We start from the raw sequence: 18047 nt of genomic DNA, 5'->3' as shown, positions 1-18047 counted from the left end.
CCAAAACTTTGACGTTGTGAGGATATTACTGCATTCAGTCACATTAGTGAGCTCAGGTGCTGATGCTGGATGACCAGTTCCAGATCCTAAACAGCTCAAACTCATCTCAAAGATGCGATGAAGCTCCATCAGTCCAGAGAACGCAGATCCTCTGCTCCACAGCCCAGCTTGGGGGGGGGGGGGGGGGTGTCTTGTTAACGACCTTAGGCAATGCTTTTCTATGGAGTCTCCGAGCAGCTTTGTTAACTCCCCAGAAAACGTGTCTGGATACTTTTGGACATGCAGTGCATCAAATGGGCGTTTTTCCACCGAGCAACTCTCACAACCCCAACCTTCACAGGGGTCAGCAGTATGACTCGAATGACTGGCATGGCTTTGCAAGCCCTTCATACAAAACCAAACGAAAATAGAAGCTTATCACGATGCTCAAACCAGAAGTATGCAAAAGTTTCATTCAGCAAATGGAGCTGAGGCGGGTTCATCCCTATCCCACTCAGCCGCATGCCTCAACTGGGAATGTCAGCAGCGGGTAATAACGTAGCTATACCTCACCCTGTTCTCCAGGACACTAGCTATCATGATTGAGGCTAGATAGCTATATGAACTGGATTATTAGGGTACTTAGGGCTACGTTACGACCCGCTGCTGACATTGCCAGTAAATGCAGAATACGCTTCATGCAACGCCTGGCCAACGACAGTAGCTAGATAGATAGCTGCAGCACTCCCATGGATAATAGCTAGCTACTGGAATACCGGACGTAGCTAGCTAGCTTAGCCTAGCCTGCTACAGCTGATCCTATGTGAGGTCTCAACATGCCCGAGCTCGCCTAAACACATTTTGGCTATATTTTAACAGACTGGAACCATAAAAAACACAATTTACATACATGTCCAACAAGCATAGCCGTCGTGGGCATGTGTGTAGGATAAGTGACTAAGCTACTCAGTCTAAGCTAGCTAACAGTCACAGCTTACTCATGAAAGGATTTAACCAGCAGCAGCCACAAGAGTCCACAAGAATATTACGGCGTTTTAACCTTATGTAACGTTACGGCAGCCTCTGAATACTCGGAGTTAATGGAGAGAATAGGCATGTTTACACCCTAGACTCGCAGCTGGTGCAGCTAGATAGCTAGCGCTACCTAAGCATGTATGTATCTATATATATGTGTGTGTGTGTGTGTGTGTGTCTCTGTGGTGCGTTAGTGCTGAGAAGCTGGTGGGAGCTGTTAGCCAGGCTCAGCTAGCCGCGCTTAGCTGCACATTTTCTCCCCACATCGACGACGGTCCAGGGCGCTTGTCAAAAAGGACAAGCCCGAGACAGGAACAATTACAGCGCAGGGCGCAGGTTTCTCTTACCTCATCGTTCGTTATCCATATCTGTGCTACAGTTTCATAGGAATGGACTAGAAAAGACGGGGAATGAAAGGCGGGAATCCTTTTATAATGGATGAAATCTCTCCCTCTTTATTTTCTACTCCCCGCTCACCCTCGGACAGCTTTTGCTACGCAACGGTGGAATCTCGAAGTCACGCGAGACGTTCGCTGTTAACGCGAGAGCTCGGCGGCTACGTCATTGTTTTGATCAGGCGGTTGTCAGAGCCATTAGAAGAGGGAAATACAGCGCGTGAAGGTACGGATGTGTTTAATAGCATGGTTTAAAGGCGGTGTTTGAGTTCTTGGGGTCATGTAATGTTGGGCAACAAGGATCTAACGGCGGTTAACGTTTATTCCAAGCTGACAGGTAGCCGCTCGGTTAGCAAGATAGCTATCTAGGCATTTTTGGCGCTAGCTAGCTACAGAGAAAGGATGGCAGCGGGGATTTCAGTAAACAGCATCTCTCAGTTAGACAGATAACTCAAGACCAAGGTCAAGATCAATGCATATACACCGACCAGCCATAGCATTAGCACCACTGACAGGTGATGTTACATCTGTCTACGGTGGCATCAATCAAGGTAGATATATTAGGCAGCAAGTAAACAGTCAGTTCCTGAAGGTGATGTGCTAAACGCAGGGACAATGGGCAAGCACAAGGGTCTGATATGTGATGGTTAGAGCATGGGAGCCACATGCCTTGAGGTGGAAACACCTGGATTAGGTTAATATGCCATGTAATACAATGATCAGAAACCAGTTGTTGTTTTTTTACCTTGTGTTTGCAGGGAAGCCAATATGAAAGGACTGTATTGCAAGTTGAGTGACGTTGGAGAGGTTAAGTTTGTTATACAGGAGACGGTGAGTTATTAGGCGGTGTTGTTCCTTGATGCATGGACAGTTTCATGTGAGAGAAAGTCATTTCAAGATGTGCTACTATTCAAAATGTTTATGCTTATGTACAAATATACCATCAGTCACCCACCCACCCATGGTCACTAACCCTACCCACTCATGCTCACATGCAATTGTAAACAAGTACAAGTACTCAGTGGAGCGAAATAACGTTCCTCCAGGAATATGGTGCAACATGCAACAGAAACAATACAGTGTAGATAAATGAAGTGCAAACATGGAATCATAACAGTACAATAAATATGATCAGTACAACAGACATTAGACACAGTAAACAGAAAGGACCCATACTGATACCCTACCCATACTCACTAATCCTCCCTAACCCTACCCACCAACCCACAATCACTAACCCTTTTCACCCCTTCACCCACACTCACTACCCCTAAACTGCACATGACCACCTGCTATCAAAATAAAAAACAACTGTATTTAATTCACAGAGTCTGCCTACAGCTATTGGGAACCATCAGGTCAAAGTTCAAGTTAAAAGTTGTGCACTGAGTCATGTTGACATAAAGGTGAGCATTCACTCGGTCAGCCCAGCTGTGTGCTTGCTGTACCATCAACCTTGTGGCATGATTGCCTTTTGCCCCAGATTTCAGTGTTGATGCAATAACACCAGTCAATCTCTGTCTGGTTTTCAGTTGTGTGCGGATTTGAAGCTGCAGAGGGAACATGTGCCAGTTGGAAGAGAGATAGCAGGAGTTGTACTCCAAGGTTGCATTTCTCACCTTCTTTTCTTTAGCTACTGTAACTTAGGGCTGTACGATGTATCTTATGTTTTTTCGTTATTGGGATATTGGCTGTTGCAGTACAGAAATCGGAATGCCATATTGTGTGCTGATTAAACCCTGACCAGATGTTCCAGATGAGTGTTTCTTTGCTTCAAGTCATCTGTGGTCACAAGTCTAACACAGCATAACTGGCCTCGCTCATTCTGGGTGCGTAGGATGGCACTTCCTCTGTTGCATCACTCTGTTGCTTGCCAACACAGCTGTTTTTTAGCTGATGGAGCAGAATGGGCAGTTTGTGTTCTCCTCCAAACATGTTGAGCTGTCCAATAATGTCACGTCAGCAGCAGTTTTCATGTGACTCAGAGAAAGCACATGCTAGCCTTCACCATCCTAGCACGGATGAGATTTATCTAGCCAGTGGGAATTGGCTAAATTACTATCGGTTAGAATGAGAATTTCATAATTAGAGTATGCAAAGATTGAAATCTGTTGAGATTGGAATCAGTAGAATTTTGCTCCAAGCAATCAGTCCATTCATTTATGTATTTATTTATTTATTTATTTATTGACTGAACCATGTATCAGTTTTGTGAGGTAAATTGCGAGAGCCAGTTAGGTACATTTGCATTTGAATGCAGGGTTGAATACCTATACCAAAATATCACGGTATAATAATGCATGACATTATGCTAATTAGCCTGTTGTCAGCTTTGACTTACTTTCAATAGAACTGTTTACTTGATAAATTCTATTTAAGTAAGCAACTGATTGAACACTATTTATGATTTATTAACATTATTTGCAAGTCTGGCTTATAGAAGTAATGGAAATGTGCTAGTGTGTTGCATGTGTTCATTAAGTCCACACAGGATAATGCAATTGGCCATTAAAAATCATAAATGTCAAAAAAGACATTATTGTAATATCTAATGTACTCAAGGTATGAAATTGTATACATATTGTGCAGGTCTGCTGTAACTGTTAGTAGGCATATAGCCTCACTGTCATGTAAAAACCCTGTATCTTTCAATGTATTCTTTCTTGAAATTTGACCTTAATGTAAAGAACAACTGACAGATTCAGTTATGTCAAAAAGTAAAAAATGGCAAACATAGAGATACAAGGTTTTGCAGGGCAGCAACAATATACCCTATTACATTATAGTATATGTCCATTTCTTGTTGTATGATTGTAACATTGTTAACGTCTCACCTTTTCAGTTGGGCCCAAAGTGACCTTTTTCCAGCCTGATGATGAAGTTGTAGGTAGGAACTGTATATCTGACAAGTCTTCTGAGACTTCTCTAGGCTAATAAGCTCGAGACCTGAATTCTCCTTGTGTTTATTTTCAGGAATCCTCCCTCTGGACACTGAAGTGTCTGGTCTCTGTGATGTTGTCCTTATAGATGAATATAATTTAGGTAATTTCCATAGATGACTGTCAGTTATGATATTAAAATGATTAATTATGCATGTAAAACTGAAGTAGTGCTGTTGGTATGTTCGGCCAGTAATGGTGGAATTCTGTTTGTGTGTGTGTGTGCGGGTCGGTATGTGTTGACAGTTCAGAAGCCTGAAAAGGTGAGCTGGTTTGAAGCTGCTGGAGCAATTAAGGATGGTCTCAGGGCCTACACAGCTCTACACACTCTGGCCCGGATGGCTGTGGGACACACGCTGCTTGTGTTGGATGGGGCGAGTGTATGTATCTCTCTTAACACCTTTCTCCTTATTCTGCTATTGCTACAGTTGCTGTTATTAAAAACTCCATTACAGGCCTGTTATCGAGTCCTTCATCTTAAAGCTTATTATTTAGTAAATGCCAAGAATTAGTGAGTGACTACCATTAAACTTACATGTTTATTATGTAAGGAGGAAGTGTGGGCCTACATACTGTAAAGGTGTAATAGAATTCCTTTATTCTGCATTTTAAGTTCTATGATATATAAATTGCAAGTATGTAACTTTGCTTGGGGGCAGAAATGCCCAGATACCGTTTTTCTTTATGGTGGGAAAAAGATGCTCTGCTTTTATCAGCTTGAATATGTGACTGTGACAGCTCACAGGAGCAATGTAGCACAGCATACAACATTGCAATTATTTTTGTAATTATTCCTGAGTCTAACTGGGTAGTGTTGCTGTCTTAGCTCATCCCCTAATCACTATGAATGATTCTAGCCAACATGGGTGTCATTTAGCATTAGCAGCCATTTGAAAAGGTACAGTTAGTCAGCTTCACACAAGGCATATATATACACTATATGTCCAAATGTTTGTGGACACGTCTTCTAATGAATGCATTCAGCTACTTTGAGTTGCATCCATTGATGACACAGATGTGCAAAGGCACACACACAGCTTGTCGAGTCCCTGTAGAGAAGTATTGTAATTAAATTAGGACTCACTGGAGCAGATAAACAGGATGCTATTGGCACCATGCCTAATGCCAGGCATGGGCTAAAGGGATATACAGCCCCCCCAGCATTGAGCTGTGGAACAGCTGTGGAATGATGGTTGGTGCTCCATTCAGTACTTTTGGGATAAGTTGGGGAGTTGGGGATAAGGTGGGGTGGTGAGCATCCACCTTGACCTCACTCTTGTCGGTGAATGCAATCAAATTCTCACAGCAGTATTTTAAAATCTAGGGTAAAGCCTGTCTTTGCAGGACAGTAGAGACATATACTTACTATAAAAGCAGTATAAACTATTGATTTCGGAAGAAGCAATGAATGAGCAGGTGTCCCAATACTTTTGTCCATATCGTGAATCTTTACACATTGATTCACCCAATGCATCTCTGTATCTGTTTTATGTATGTAGCCTTTTGGGCTCCTGGCCATCCAGCTGGCCCACTACCATGGGGTGAAAGTCCTGGCTACAGCCGTGTCCCCCGAGGACCAGAAGTTTCTGGAACAGCTCCGGCCGAGTGTGGGTAAGAGCGCAAGGGAACACGATTCTAGCTTAATGGCCATGGGTTTTTGTTTTTGTTGTTGTTTTAATTTCAACACATGGAACATTTGCAGTAATAAGTTGTAACGTGGCAAGTTTGCATCATCCTGACTGTAAAAGCTTTCAGCTCAGCTGTGTTGTGCTGTTCTTTGCATGGCATTCTTGTACACTTGATCCTTCTGTAATAGCTTTCCATAACAAATAGCAGTAGCACTCAACCCTCTCATGAATGACATTGGCTGTGACCTTCTGCTTTCTCCTTTCTCTCTTCTTAACCACTCCTGTTTTCTCCTCTTCATATTTTCCACACATCTGATCTGATTATTCCTGGCACTTGCACAAGGTGTGCTGGAGTCACTTGTAGGTGAGTGCTTTATGGTGTGGTGTGTCTAAAGCTTAACATCTTAGCAGAAGGGAAGGGACCGTTTAGTGTCAAGCTCCGATTTTAGGAGCTACAAAGATAATGATAATGACTGTATATTTATGGAGTCACTGATTTGAAATAATTGGCATGCAGCCAAAAATGCAAAGTGCTGCATTGCCCCTCACTGAAGCGAGATTAAGATCAGTTTGAAAGCTCCTTCTTTGTGGTGTATGTTATTTTTTTCTAGCCAGAGTGATTGGAGTCTGGGACTCCAAGGTAGTCCTAGTGGACTCATGCCTGGAAGAAACTGGAGGACTAGGAGTAGACATAGTCATTGATTCAGGAGGTAAGTTTTGCATATTGCTCACATTTTGCAGATATGCATTAAATACAATTAGTGCAATGATAACGGTACGCATCGCAACATATTAAAAACGCACTGACGAAGTAAATGGTTGTAGCAAGCATTATTTTTTATCTAATTATCTGACTTTTGTAGAATTTCTTGACTGGCTGTATCAGAAAAGTTAAGCAACTGTGCTGTGGGGAATGGAAATACAAGTCTTTGCTTTATTTGGTTGGGAGCAATGACTGTAGAAAACATGGACAGCCCAAAGTCTCTCAAAAGTGAAGCAACGGCAGGTCTAACCCCTTTGCGTAGCTCTGGCCATCCTGTCTAAGACATACTTGGTACGGCTGAATGGGGCAGGTCTACCAAATGAGTAGGTGAGCCTGGCTGTGTGGTCTCTACTGAGCAGACTGTGGTTGCAAATTTGACAACATGGCAGACAGTTTTGGCTTTATTTCTATAAAACGGAAGGGAAAGAAATCACTGCGTCCATAATTTCTACAGTCATTGGTTGGGATAGAAGGTTCAAATTTCAGCCTTCTACAATATCAGTATTTCACATCTTGAGATGTCAGTCCATATTTGTGTTAAAAACACACATGAGCCAGATGAAAGAATGATGAGACCGTGGCTAATGAGTGCTGAGAAGTTGGACGTTACTGAGGGCACAGTGTTAATAGCTAAGCACAGTCTGCGTCATTTGTGTTTTTTCCTTCCACCAGTGCGGCTTTATGAAGAAGAAACTGAGATCAAGATTCATCTCCCACACAAACACGACATCATCAGTCTTCTTGGTGTTGGAGGTCATTGGGTCACCACAGAAGACAGCTTGCAGGTGAGTGATTGGCCTGGTCCTGAATAGCTCTGTGGATGAAATTTAAGTCACAACCATGTAACTGAAGTAGTTGGGCATTTTTAAGTAATGTTTCTATTGCTGCTTGCCCTCTTCAGCTGGATCCTCCAGACAGTCGCAATCTCTTCCTGAAGGCAGCCTCTCTGTCCTTTCTAAATGAGGAGGTGTGGGAAGCATCCAGGGCCAGACAGGGCAGATATCTCCGTATCCTTCTAAAAGCAGTCTGCTGTATTCAGTCCTATTCCTCTTATACTTTTGCCAGTCCAATATTTAAGGAACTTGCATCACTTGACTGTTCTACATGGCTAAATGGCTTCTAGTAGAGGGTATGGATGGGACGGCTCCGGCGGAAGGAGACCCTGCAACCACGCCAACTAGGTGGCAAAAAGACTCACGGAGTGGCAGCGTTAGCGCTCAGTGTGAATGCTGGAAATGGGATAAGAGCTGTTTGTGTGATTGACTGTACATTGTTGTACACAATTCAACAGAAATTCAGAGCTAGCCTTACAGACTCCTTAAGTAATGCTCTGAAAACAGATGGGGGTTGCGAATTTAGCAAGTTCGATTAAAAGGGAAAACAAGTAAACCTGCATCTGCATGGACTAACCGTGCCTGAAAAGAGTTGAAATCCCTCCCAAGGCCATTGACTTGACTTTGTGCTCTCAGACATGAGGTTATATGCTCTAAACGAGTGTGATTTAAGCCCCAAGCAGCTGGATGTTCCTGGCCGCACATTATTGGACATTGACCATTGTTCTTTGGTAATTTGGTTGGGTTGCAGTTGAGTCCAGCAGCTATTAACTTGAATACAGTGATTCATTTTGGGTTTGGCTGTTTTCCCTAATAAACACAGCCATGTTGCAAAATGTTTTGCTAAACTAAAGGATAATAAAGAATTATCTTATCTTATCTAAAGGGGGCGTATTCCAGCGGGAATGTGACATCAATGCATATTCTCTATTGGTGCAATACAACTTCAGCTCCTGACCATGCCATAGATATTCACGGCTAGTCCAACATAACACTGGTGGCCGGAATAGCCTAGAACATCTCTCTTGTTGATCTACAGTAATACTGCTGGCTCACCTCCTAGCATTCTTAAGCGGCAGCTCAAGAAGATGCTGTGGCTACTAGGGCAATATTTATTTGTCACAATTGCCTGTAGGTTCTTATTTTTAATATTCAAATATTGTACCTATTTGAAAAAGAGAGGCTAATTAAAAAAAATATACACCACATAGCCATAACATTAAATCCATATGTAAAAGGATCTGCTGCAAATGTCTTGGTGCCAGATACCATAGGACACCTTCAGAGATCTTGTGGAGTCCATGCCTAGACGGGTCAGAGAAGCTTTTAAAGAGCAGGCGCTTTTAAAGTTATGGCTGGTTGCTTTATATCATGGTCTTTGGGATTAATTAAGAGTTCTTTCGATCTATGTTTACAAAATTGGTAATTGGGAGATTTGTTTTGGGGGGTGTTTTTATGGACTTTTGCACAGTTATCTGATTGGAGCAGAAATACTAGCTTTCAGCTCTGCTGCACTTTACTTTATCTGGCAAGATTGACGACATGCTAAAGAATTCAAAGTAAATTTGTCCCTGAAGTTGCAGTTCAACACTATTAGATTTTAAAGAGCTGAAAAAGAAAGCTTCCCAGTGAATAGACCCCACAGAATGCTAATGGCTGGTATCCAAGTGAATGTGGTGGCACCCTGAGGAGGTTTTCACTCTGTCCTGAGGCTGCCTGAATGACCTGTTTACTGCTCTACTGTACATGTGTCAGCTAAACTGGGTTACATGCCTTCAGTCTTCTCTCGCTCAGATATAATGAAGGATGTGGTGGAGAAGCTATCAACAGGGATTTTCAGGTAAGACAGGGAACAAAAATAATGCTTAATAGTGGGGTGAGATGGGAGATGTGGAAGATTCTGTTAAGGTGGACTTTTTTATGTGCAGGCCGCTGGTAGAAAATCCCGTGCCTTTGTATGAGGCCACGGTTTCCATGGAGATGGTACAGAGAAGACAACTCCGAAAGCGGGTAGTGGTGAAGCTTTAGAGGAGAAGATACTACTCCAAAACTACAAATTCCACCAGTCCATGCTAAAGGGACTGTGGTGACAACCACATACGAGTATGCTGACATTTTTTCAGCAGCCAGTAATGTGTTTATGCATTGTAGATTTTTTGTTGGGCACTAAACATTGGCGACCAGGCAGGATGTTCACATGTACAGATATTTTCCCTCAGAAATTCTGACCGTCAATAAGGAATAGTTTGCATTTCAATAGACGCGCCCCATGAAAGTGAACACAACACTGTACATTAAAGCACAATTTGTTTTTCAGGTTTTTGAGAACATTGTTGTTTAACACACTCTCAAATGTATCCGATTAAACATTTCCAGATGGGGACAAAAATCACAAGTACTTGTACTTCTTTATTGTGATCAGTCAAGTCTTCTAATTTTTTTTTTGACCCCCCTTATAATTTATTTGTAGCACCATTGAGGTTCCATGATTGTTATGGTAGGTTGTGCACGCTTAAAAATAAACGGGCTACAAATGGTTATTTTAGCGATGCCATTGAAGAACCACTTTTGGTTTCATAAAGAACCATTGTTGTAATGTAGATGTTTGAACATGAAGAACAATTTAAAGGTCCTTCACCCTCACACATCTCTATTAACAATGTGACTCTATATGGAATGAGAAGTGGTCTTCAAATCTGGACCTTGAATACAGTTTCCAGTCCTGGACTTTGTAATCCTTGTTAGGTGTGACACTACATGGCCAATCAATTACAGAAATTGTTCGCTTAACCCAGGGCTGGAACCTGGATTCAAAGTCCAGATTTGAAGGCTTTTATAACACTGCTCAGAGAACCATCTTTATTTTTATTTTTTTAAGAGTGTAGGCAAAACCTATACAGATCCAGGATTAGGTTTGCCCATCCTCACTTTGGATCAGGGTGATAGGATCTGGACTACTCTTTAGAACAGGCAACTACACTATATGCCACATGACTGAGACTACTTAGCACAGAGCAAACACTTCCATGTCCTATACTGAAGAGCTGCCACTTACATAAAAGAAGAGAGCCAGCGCTTCAGGAACCTTTCTTATCTTTCTATTCTATTTTTACTTTCTATTCTCTCTGCCTGCAGTCTCCAAACTGGCATGCTGCTGCCTAGCACTGAAGTTGTTCTCCATTCATGCAGTGAAGGTTGTAAATCCAGCAGAGTGGTTCGCCTATTTTGGACACAGCCATGCTAGCTTGGGCTCCAGCACTTGCTGACTGATTACAAGGCCTATTGTGCAGCCCAAGAAATATGCAAGTCCTCTTTGCTCACATTTGGCCAAACCCTCCAAGTCTTGGCAGGAACACGAGCAGTGACAATGTCCTCTGGCTCCTTTAGTGTTCCGTGTTCCGAATGCCGTCCTGTTGCCATGGCGACGACTGTGGCAGAAGGTTTCGGAGAACGTCTTTGGAGCGTTCCAGAATTGCTCGTTCCTCCCGTCTCAGGTCCTCAACCACGCTGAGCTGTTCTAGACGAGCCTGGTCTGCGCAGTCTTTAAGCAGAGCCATCTAGAAAAGGAACAAGACGTGTAGTTATAGAACTACAAATCCCAGCAACCCATAGCAATGACAGACACATGCTCACTCATTCACTATTCACTGCTTATCGTTTGCTGTATAGTGAACATAGTGCTGACTGATATTCTAGGATCTACAAGGGAATTCAAAAAGTGTACCCTGTTTTTCTTGGATCAACTGTCTCTACTGTTCGGGGAAGGCTTTTTACTACATTTTGGAGGACTGCTGTGAGAATTTGATTGTATTCAGGATGTTGGCTGATCACCACCCCATCTCTTTCCCAACTCACACCAAAAGTACTGGATGGAGCACTAACCATCATTCCAAAGAACATAGTTCCACTGCTCCACAGCTTAATGCTAGGGGGCTTTATACCTCTAGCCCACTCCTGGCATTGGGCATGGTGCCAATAGGTTTCATGTTTTTCTGCTCCAGAGAGTCTATTGACAGTACTTCCCTACTAGACAAGCTGTATAATGTGTGTGTGTGTGTGTGAGGGGAGAGAGAGAGAGAGAGAGAGAGAGAATATGCAAAACAGTGTAAGCAATGATTTCATTTAAAAGTAGCTGAATGCATTCACTGGAGGGGGTGTCCACAAACATTTGGACATAGTGTAGCAAACACCAGTTCCATTTATGCAAATTAATCTTGACAGTTGGTGACTATCCTCCTTCATTCATCATTAACCATGCCAGCATTCTTAATCAAACTGTTCCTTGAAGAATCAGGGAAATTACAGCAAGCTCACCCTCTCCAATGCGTTGGTATTGTCGTCACTTAGCTGCAGGCACAGCATTAGGGCTGTGTGAATGCACCACTCTTCTCTATCCTGGCTCACTGCTGCCCCCAAGAGGACACTCTTCCAGCTGGAGCTGCAGAGCACATTGACATAGAAAAGCACAGGTTGGTGTGTATGAACGAGAAGGCTTGAGTCAATGGCTGCGTCCAGAAACATTTGACACGGCTGCTGTCCTCCCACTCTTTTCCTACTTCTCTCTTCCTTTCCCGGAAGAATGTAGAGAGGACGAGAGAACCAGGAGGAACAGAGAGACCAAGCAGTAACTTATCAAATATCAAATTTGATGTTTATTATTGATGAATTCAGCCAATCATGAAAATGTATTGATCCTGATTTAAGTGGATGGAAACAAAGTCAGACAGACAGGCAGGTAAGTAAAGAAGACAACAGCTGAGAGAGAGAGAGAGAGCTATTGCAAAAAGGAAGAAATTCCATTATATTGGTCAGCAAATTATAAGAATTTGTGTACCCAGGGGAGAGGAGTAATGAGTCTTTTTAGCTCCTAGTAGGTGGGGTTTTACCTCTCTCTGGGCTGGATATTTTTGCTGGACCAGGCAACCTTGCCTGAAAGCACGCCCCTTTCTTTACTGGTAGCCTATTGCAATCGTTGCACACAGGTAGGTATATATTATATAAATGTTGTCCAGCTAACTAGCTATGGCAGTGCTAGCCGACATTGCTAACATGGTCATAACTACTCCAACTAATATCAACTAACTACCTTGGCTTATTTTGGGCTAAGACATGCTAACTCTAGTTAACAGGTTTAATTCAGGCTAAATAGTGTAATACTTAATAGTGTTGCAGAGTACACAGTGACTGCCTGAGGGATCTTGGGAAGTTAAATCAGGACGGGGATGCGAGATCCATGTTGCTTCTCTCGTCCCCTCTAGTATTTGGACAGATCACAAAATCAGTTTCCGGCTTCTGGACCCAGCCAATATTCTCAGCAGTGACGGGGAAATGGATGCTTTCAGTAGAGATATATTGATATAAAATATATAGACGACAGCCAGTATGATGTGAGTGGAGGTTAACAGAACTTACTATTGTTGTGGCTTCAGAGACAGCAATTTAAGCACAGTCATCAGTCTCCAGGACGGCCCGTCTATGCCAAATGTGAGGTTTCTATGTGGGAGAGAGAGAGCAGTTTCACACACACAATACTTAGCTTGCAGATGTTGGCCAAGCCCACATAGAGTGTGTGCACTGAGGAAAAGTACAGTAGGCTTTGTTGCATTTGTTTAGCCTAATTATTAGATCTAATTGTAGACCTTTAAGGTTTCCATTTATTTCTATTCGGGTTACTGGCACGGATATTTGCTAGAGGCCTATCGTCTATATGCAGCATATGCAGCACCACTTCAGGGATGCTAGTCCAGGCTGTAAGAACTCTCTAACCTCTGAACATAGGCACCAAAATGAACAGCAAGATGTTTTCAGACCGATAACAACCTCCCATAGGAGTGATTTTGTCTTTTTAATAGTAAATAAAATATTTCTGATTAAATAATACAGCATTCCAGCATACACTATCTGTCCAGATGTTTGTGGACACCCCTTCTAATGAATGCATTAAGCTACTTTTAAGTTGCACACATTGCTGATTCAGATGCACACACACAGCTTGTCTAGTCCCTGTAGAGAAGTACTGCCAATAGAATAGGACTCTGGAGCAGATAAACATGAGCATATTGGCACTATGTCAAATGCCAGGCATGACCTAGAGAGGTATAAAGCCCAGCATTGAGGTGTGGAGCAGTGGAAATGTGCTCTCTGGAATAATGATGCTCCATCCAATACTTTTGGGATGAGTTGGGGAGCTAATGATGGGGGGGTGGGGGGGTAGTGAACTTTCAACACCCCTGACCAAACTAAATGCAATGAAATTCTACAGCAATGCTCGGAAATCTAGTAGAAAGCCTTCCCTGGACAGTAAAGGCCGGATTAACTTTTTTTTTTTTTTTTAAATACCCCTGATTTCTGAAGAAACATGAGCAAGTGTCCTAATACTTTGTTCCATATAGTGTATTTTAATAGTGTATTCTTAGTATTGAATCTACAGTATTGGACACTTTATTGACACTTACATGTCTTAACAGTTGGTATTTTCTTTACCTTTGAGCAAAATTTGCTTTTGGGAAAGACTGCCCAGAGTAATAAACTTACCCTAAAAAATCATTATCCTTCAGGAACAAGAGCTTCTGTGGTAGCTGTTTGTCCCCTTCGTTCAGACACAACTTCAGAGCACCTGAAAACAACAACCAAAAGATAAAAGACACATCTCAGACTCCCTCAGACCATCTTTGTTTCATATCCAAAGCTACAGCAACCCATAGATCCACAGTGTGTTTGGAATGATTCACTAATGAACTCATTCACTAGTCACTACGTAGCACTTGCTAATCTTTGCAAATCTACTTTAGGATGACCAACATACTTAGGGCTGTTTTGCCAGACGGGATTAACCCATACAATCATACAATGTGTTTTTCTTTCAGTGTAAAATCTTTATTCAAAATGCTGTGTAGTCCAGGACTAGGCTTCATCCTGGTCCGGAAAACCGGCCTATGTTGTACTGTATCTGTAACAGAGAGTGATTTCAGAGGTAGCTATAATGTATGTGATAGAATCACCCAAGTCAACGTAGACCACACTGTGTAGGTTGCCAGGGGCAACGAAGCCATATTCCAGAAGGAGTTGTTGGTTGTCATGGGGACCGTAGCAGATGAAAGCTTGCTGGAATTTTTTACATCCTTGGATACTTCTGATCTCATAGCAACTCGTCAGCTTATTGAAGCCAGCTTCAACCTAGTAAGAGAAATGTTTCTGTTTTTGATGTTTCTAGGATTTCTGGAACATTCCTAAAATGTTCTGGCTTGGGGATTGCAGTGGAATGATCACGTCTTGTACTACTGGGACCATCTTGGTTTTAACCTTCCACATTTTTTATAGTCCCTCTTTCAATCCCTTGTATTTCTGTTTTTGGTATTGCCTCCGATTTTTCAACCACTTGGGACTTATATATACATATATACATATATAACCACTGCTGTTTTCTGTTCCTACTTGTTTTATATTTATCACTAAAAACTGGTGAGTTTGCTATTTCAGGTTTATCTGTCTCTCTAATGAGTCCCTCAAGATCATAGACTGTGTGATGCTGGCTAGGTACGTCTATCTTGTATCTACTTAAGGTCCACCACAGTGTACACTTACTGGCCACTTTATTAGACTAACTGCTTAGTCTGCTAGATTCTGCAACTGTTACACACACTACCATACCACTACCATCTCCACTTATGGATGGTGATAGATGATGTACTAGAGTTAGTAAAAGAGTCAGTAAAGGTTGTAGACCTAGATCACTGGAACTTGAAAACTAGATGATGGGTTGATCCATTCCTTTAGGGCCTTGAATGACATTTCTTCTCCTTAGCTGACTACAGAACCCCAAGTCCCTTACCTGTACTGCAGGGCAGTGATTGAGTAGGTCCAGATATGGCGCCAGAGCAAAGACATCCTTCTCCCTTGAGAGAAAGTCGCTCTGGGCGTGCTCCATATACACTGTACGTGTGTTCACACTGCACCAGGCCCACCGAAATGCATCCTGAGTAAACAGGTTCTCCACAGGCTGTGTGAAAAGAGGTTGAAGGGACAAGAAAAACGGCTGTGAAGAGATATAAAGCTCCTGAAACCGCTCCTTTTGCTCCACGCCCTTTTTTTGGACATCCCGAGGCAACAGGTCCATGATGTCGTCTGAGAAGTAGACGGGACATGTGTAAGATTTAGGCAGAACCTTAATATAAGGGCTCCACTCTGATGTATCTCCGTAATGTCTCTCAGCAATAAGGAAAGAACAGAGGGTTACAAGAGGAGATACGGGGGGCTGCCATCTGTATGGAAAGAAGCAGAGACAATGTGTGATAGTATAGTATAGTATATATGTAATATAAATATTTAGGTTTTGCAGCTTTAAACACTGACTTAACATCTATTTTTTGCAAACCCAAGTAAATCAGTCTGGCATTAGCGATGATACCTTTTAATATATTCTCCCATATAACTCTTCAGAACTGTGCTTGTAGTCAAAAGGCACCTCTCCGGTAAGGAAATCACCAAACCTTCGGCCTGTAAAGGGGGAAATAACTCAGAGCATAAGGGCTTCCATTTAAGATGTATAACCTATGTGACAGAGTGGCAGAGGAAGAAAGAAAGAAAGAAAAAGACAGACTGTGTGTAAGTGTTGCACAGAAGCATCACCTTAATAGGCTGTGTAGCCATTAGCCCTCTTCCCGTGTCTACACAGAAAAAACAGATTATAAGTTTGATTGTGAGATCAATATTAACAGTAGAATCATAATGCTGAAGACCAAACTCCGGATTCATGGACACTGATTAAACTTATGATCTTGGTGAATCACCACACTCCAGTCTGAAGTCTGGAGTCTGGAAAAGTGGCTCCAAATTTTTATTAAACTGAACTTAGACTGAATTTGATTATAATCATTTTTATCAATAGATCATTCTGATTTTAAATAAAGTGCTAAAAATATTGAAAGTTAGGTACGGCAAGCAAAATAATAAATCTTCTTCACTATTTAATTATTATGAGATTTTGTAATTATGAAATAAATATCTTATTACAAGATTATATCATAACTATGAGATAAAACATTTAATGAAAAAGTATCTTGTTATTATGAGAAATTACGTAATTATGAAAAGAAATACTGCTTTTAAGAGATAGAACGTCATAAAAAAGTGACATGTTGAAATTATGTCTGTTCCATCTTGTAATTACAACCAAGTATTTTGTCATATGATATATCTTGTGATTATGACACAATGTGGTTAAAATGACACCATAATTATGACATAGAATATCTTGTTATGACAAAGTATCTTTACAGTTTTAACATCCATACTACATCAAACACGTGATGGTTGACGTTGATATGTTGTTAGTTTTAAGTCAGAATGTTAAGTAAACAAATTTCAACGTCTGCCTAATGTTGGATTTTTTTTTAAATATATATGGCTTTGATTTTCAACCAACATTCAACATCTGTACAACGTCTGCCAACATCTGGTGTCTGCTAGTCACAGCAAGCTTAGCTGGTCTGCTACCTGAGAAGTTAGCTGGAATCAGAGACTGGGAATTGAAGCCCTTCTTTGTAAGCCATCTTCTTAGATCCACAAAGGGAGCTTCGTGTGATAACGTGACTAAAGGGAAACAAAAAGGAGTCAGTCAAAAAAAATATGAATAACTAACTTATAGCGCAAAGCTAAAAGCCTGACAGAGCTCAATCTTACCACTTAACGACTCTTCTCGTCTTCTCCTCCTCTTTTTCCTTGCTCTTCTTCCTCTGCTGTTCTTCATCGTGATTTACGTCCAGTGTTTGTCACACACATTATAGACCTGCAGTAGCTATCTAGCTAAACATTGCACAGCTAAACTGTTAACACGTCTAAAACACAGCATTGTAAAGGGACTCCTATCCTCCATAACAGCGCACTCTCTTTGTCCTCGGTTGTTTTGATAAGTATTGGCTCTCTGAGGAATCAGCCCTTTCACATTTCTGATCAAAAACTAGCGAGTTTTTTCACTGTTTGTTATTTTCTCCTGCACGCTGCTTTCCACCACGTGTTTTCGACATCTGATGACGTAAGCGCGTCAGCCACGTCGGTCCGCGGTAACGTTGATCTCTATACGTACTTCTCGTAGTCGTGCGGGGAAACAGGCGATCCTTATGTTTTACAATGTAGCTCTGGTGCCACCTCCAGCGCGGCTGTCGTCTAATGCTATATTCAGGAGCTCCTCGGAAGGCGGTACCAGAGGGGTTAACTAGTGAACACGGCTTTTGACCATTGCCATCAAGTACAGAGTGGCTGGTCCCTTCTTGGCTTTGTAGACCAGCGTCAGGAAATCTGAGTGTTTAGACTGTGTAACTATGCATAAATGCATCAGATGCATAAACAGGGGTTATTTAACATATATATATATATATATATATATATATATATATATTATTTTTATATTTTTTTTTTTATTTTTTTATTTTTTTTTTTTGTAAGTGCTTAAAACAGCGTGGAATTCTCCTTCTAAA

At 41.7% G+C, this 18047-nt stretch overlaps 3 protein-coding genes across 6 annotated transcripts in view; 1 reads left to right on the top strand and 2 right to left on the bottom strand.

Annotated features, from left to right (window-relative positions):
- itsn1 (intersectin 1 (SH3 domain protein)) overlaps window positions 1-1525 on the bottom strand; it is a 66610-nt gene extending 65085 nt beyond the window's left edge. For all 3 annotated transcript variants that reach the window (XM_072657796.1, XM_072657798.1, XM_072657799.1), the window contains exon 1: window positions 1362-1525. The gene's annotated coding sequence lies outside the window, so the exon portion shown is untranslated. The remainder of the gene's footprint in view (window positions 1-1361) is intronic.
- A 9-nt stretch (window positions 1526-1534) lies between these two features.
- Window positions 1535-9967, top strand: cryzl1 (crystallin, zeta (quinone reductase)-like 1). 2 transcript variants are annotated; one of them, XM_072657807.1, is made up of 14 exons: window positions 1535-1635; window positions 2168-2240; window positions 2738-2815; window positions 2942-3014; window positions 4252-4296; window positions 4383-4451; window positions 4595-4728; window positions 5848-5959; window positions 6320-6340; window positions 6588-6686; window positions 7412-7524; window positions 7641-7746; window positions 9367-9412; window positions 9501-9967. In XM_072657807.1, the coding sequence occupies exons 2-14, from the start codon at window positions 2178-2180 to the stop codon at window positions 9598-9600; spliced, it is 1059 nt and encodes a 352-aa protein (XP_072513908.1). In that variant the 5' UTR covers window positions 1535-1635; window positions 2168-2177; the 3' UTR covers window positions 9601-9967. The 2 variants fall into 2 exon arrangements, with proteins under 2 accessions (XP_072513908.1, XP_072513909.1); XM_072657808.1 differs by lacking the exon at window positions 6320-6340.
- Window positions 9498-17594, bottom strand: setd4 (SET domain containing 4). The gene is made up of 10 exons (XM_072657806.1): window positions 17254-17594; window positions 17068-17163; window positions 16201-16238; window positions 15980-16068; window positions 15404-15833; window positions 14574-14748; window positions 14107-14188; window positions 12985-13065; window positions 11887-12010; window positions 9498-11129 (listed from the first exon to the last, which is right to left on the bottom strand). The coding sequence occupies exons 1-10, from the start codon at window positions 17318-17320 to the stop codon at window positions 10956-10958; spliced, it is 1356 nt and encodes a 451-aa protein (XP_072513907.1). The 5' UTR covers window positions 17321-17594; the 3' UTR covers window positions 9498-10955.
- Between the last annotated feature and the right edge of the window lie 453 nt (window positions 17595-18047).

This window comes from Salminus brasiliensis, chromosome 15 (genome assembly GCF_030463535.1).
Source record: "Salminus brasiliensis chromosome 15, fSalBra1.hap2, whole genome shotgun sequence".
NCBI classification, from domain to species: domain Eukaryota; kingdom Metazoa; phylum Chordata; class Actinopteri; order Characiformes; family Bryconidae; genus Salminus; species Salminus brasiliensis.
The sequence above is the reverse complement of the archived record's forward strand: the minus strand, read 5'-3'. Positions and strand labels throughout refer to the sequence as shown.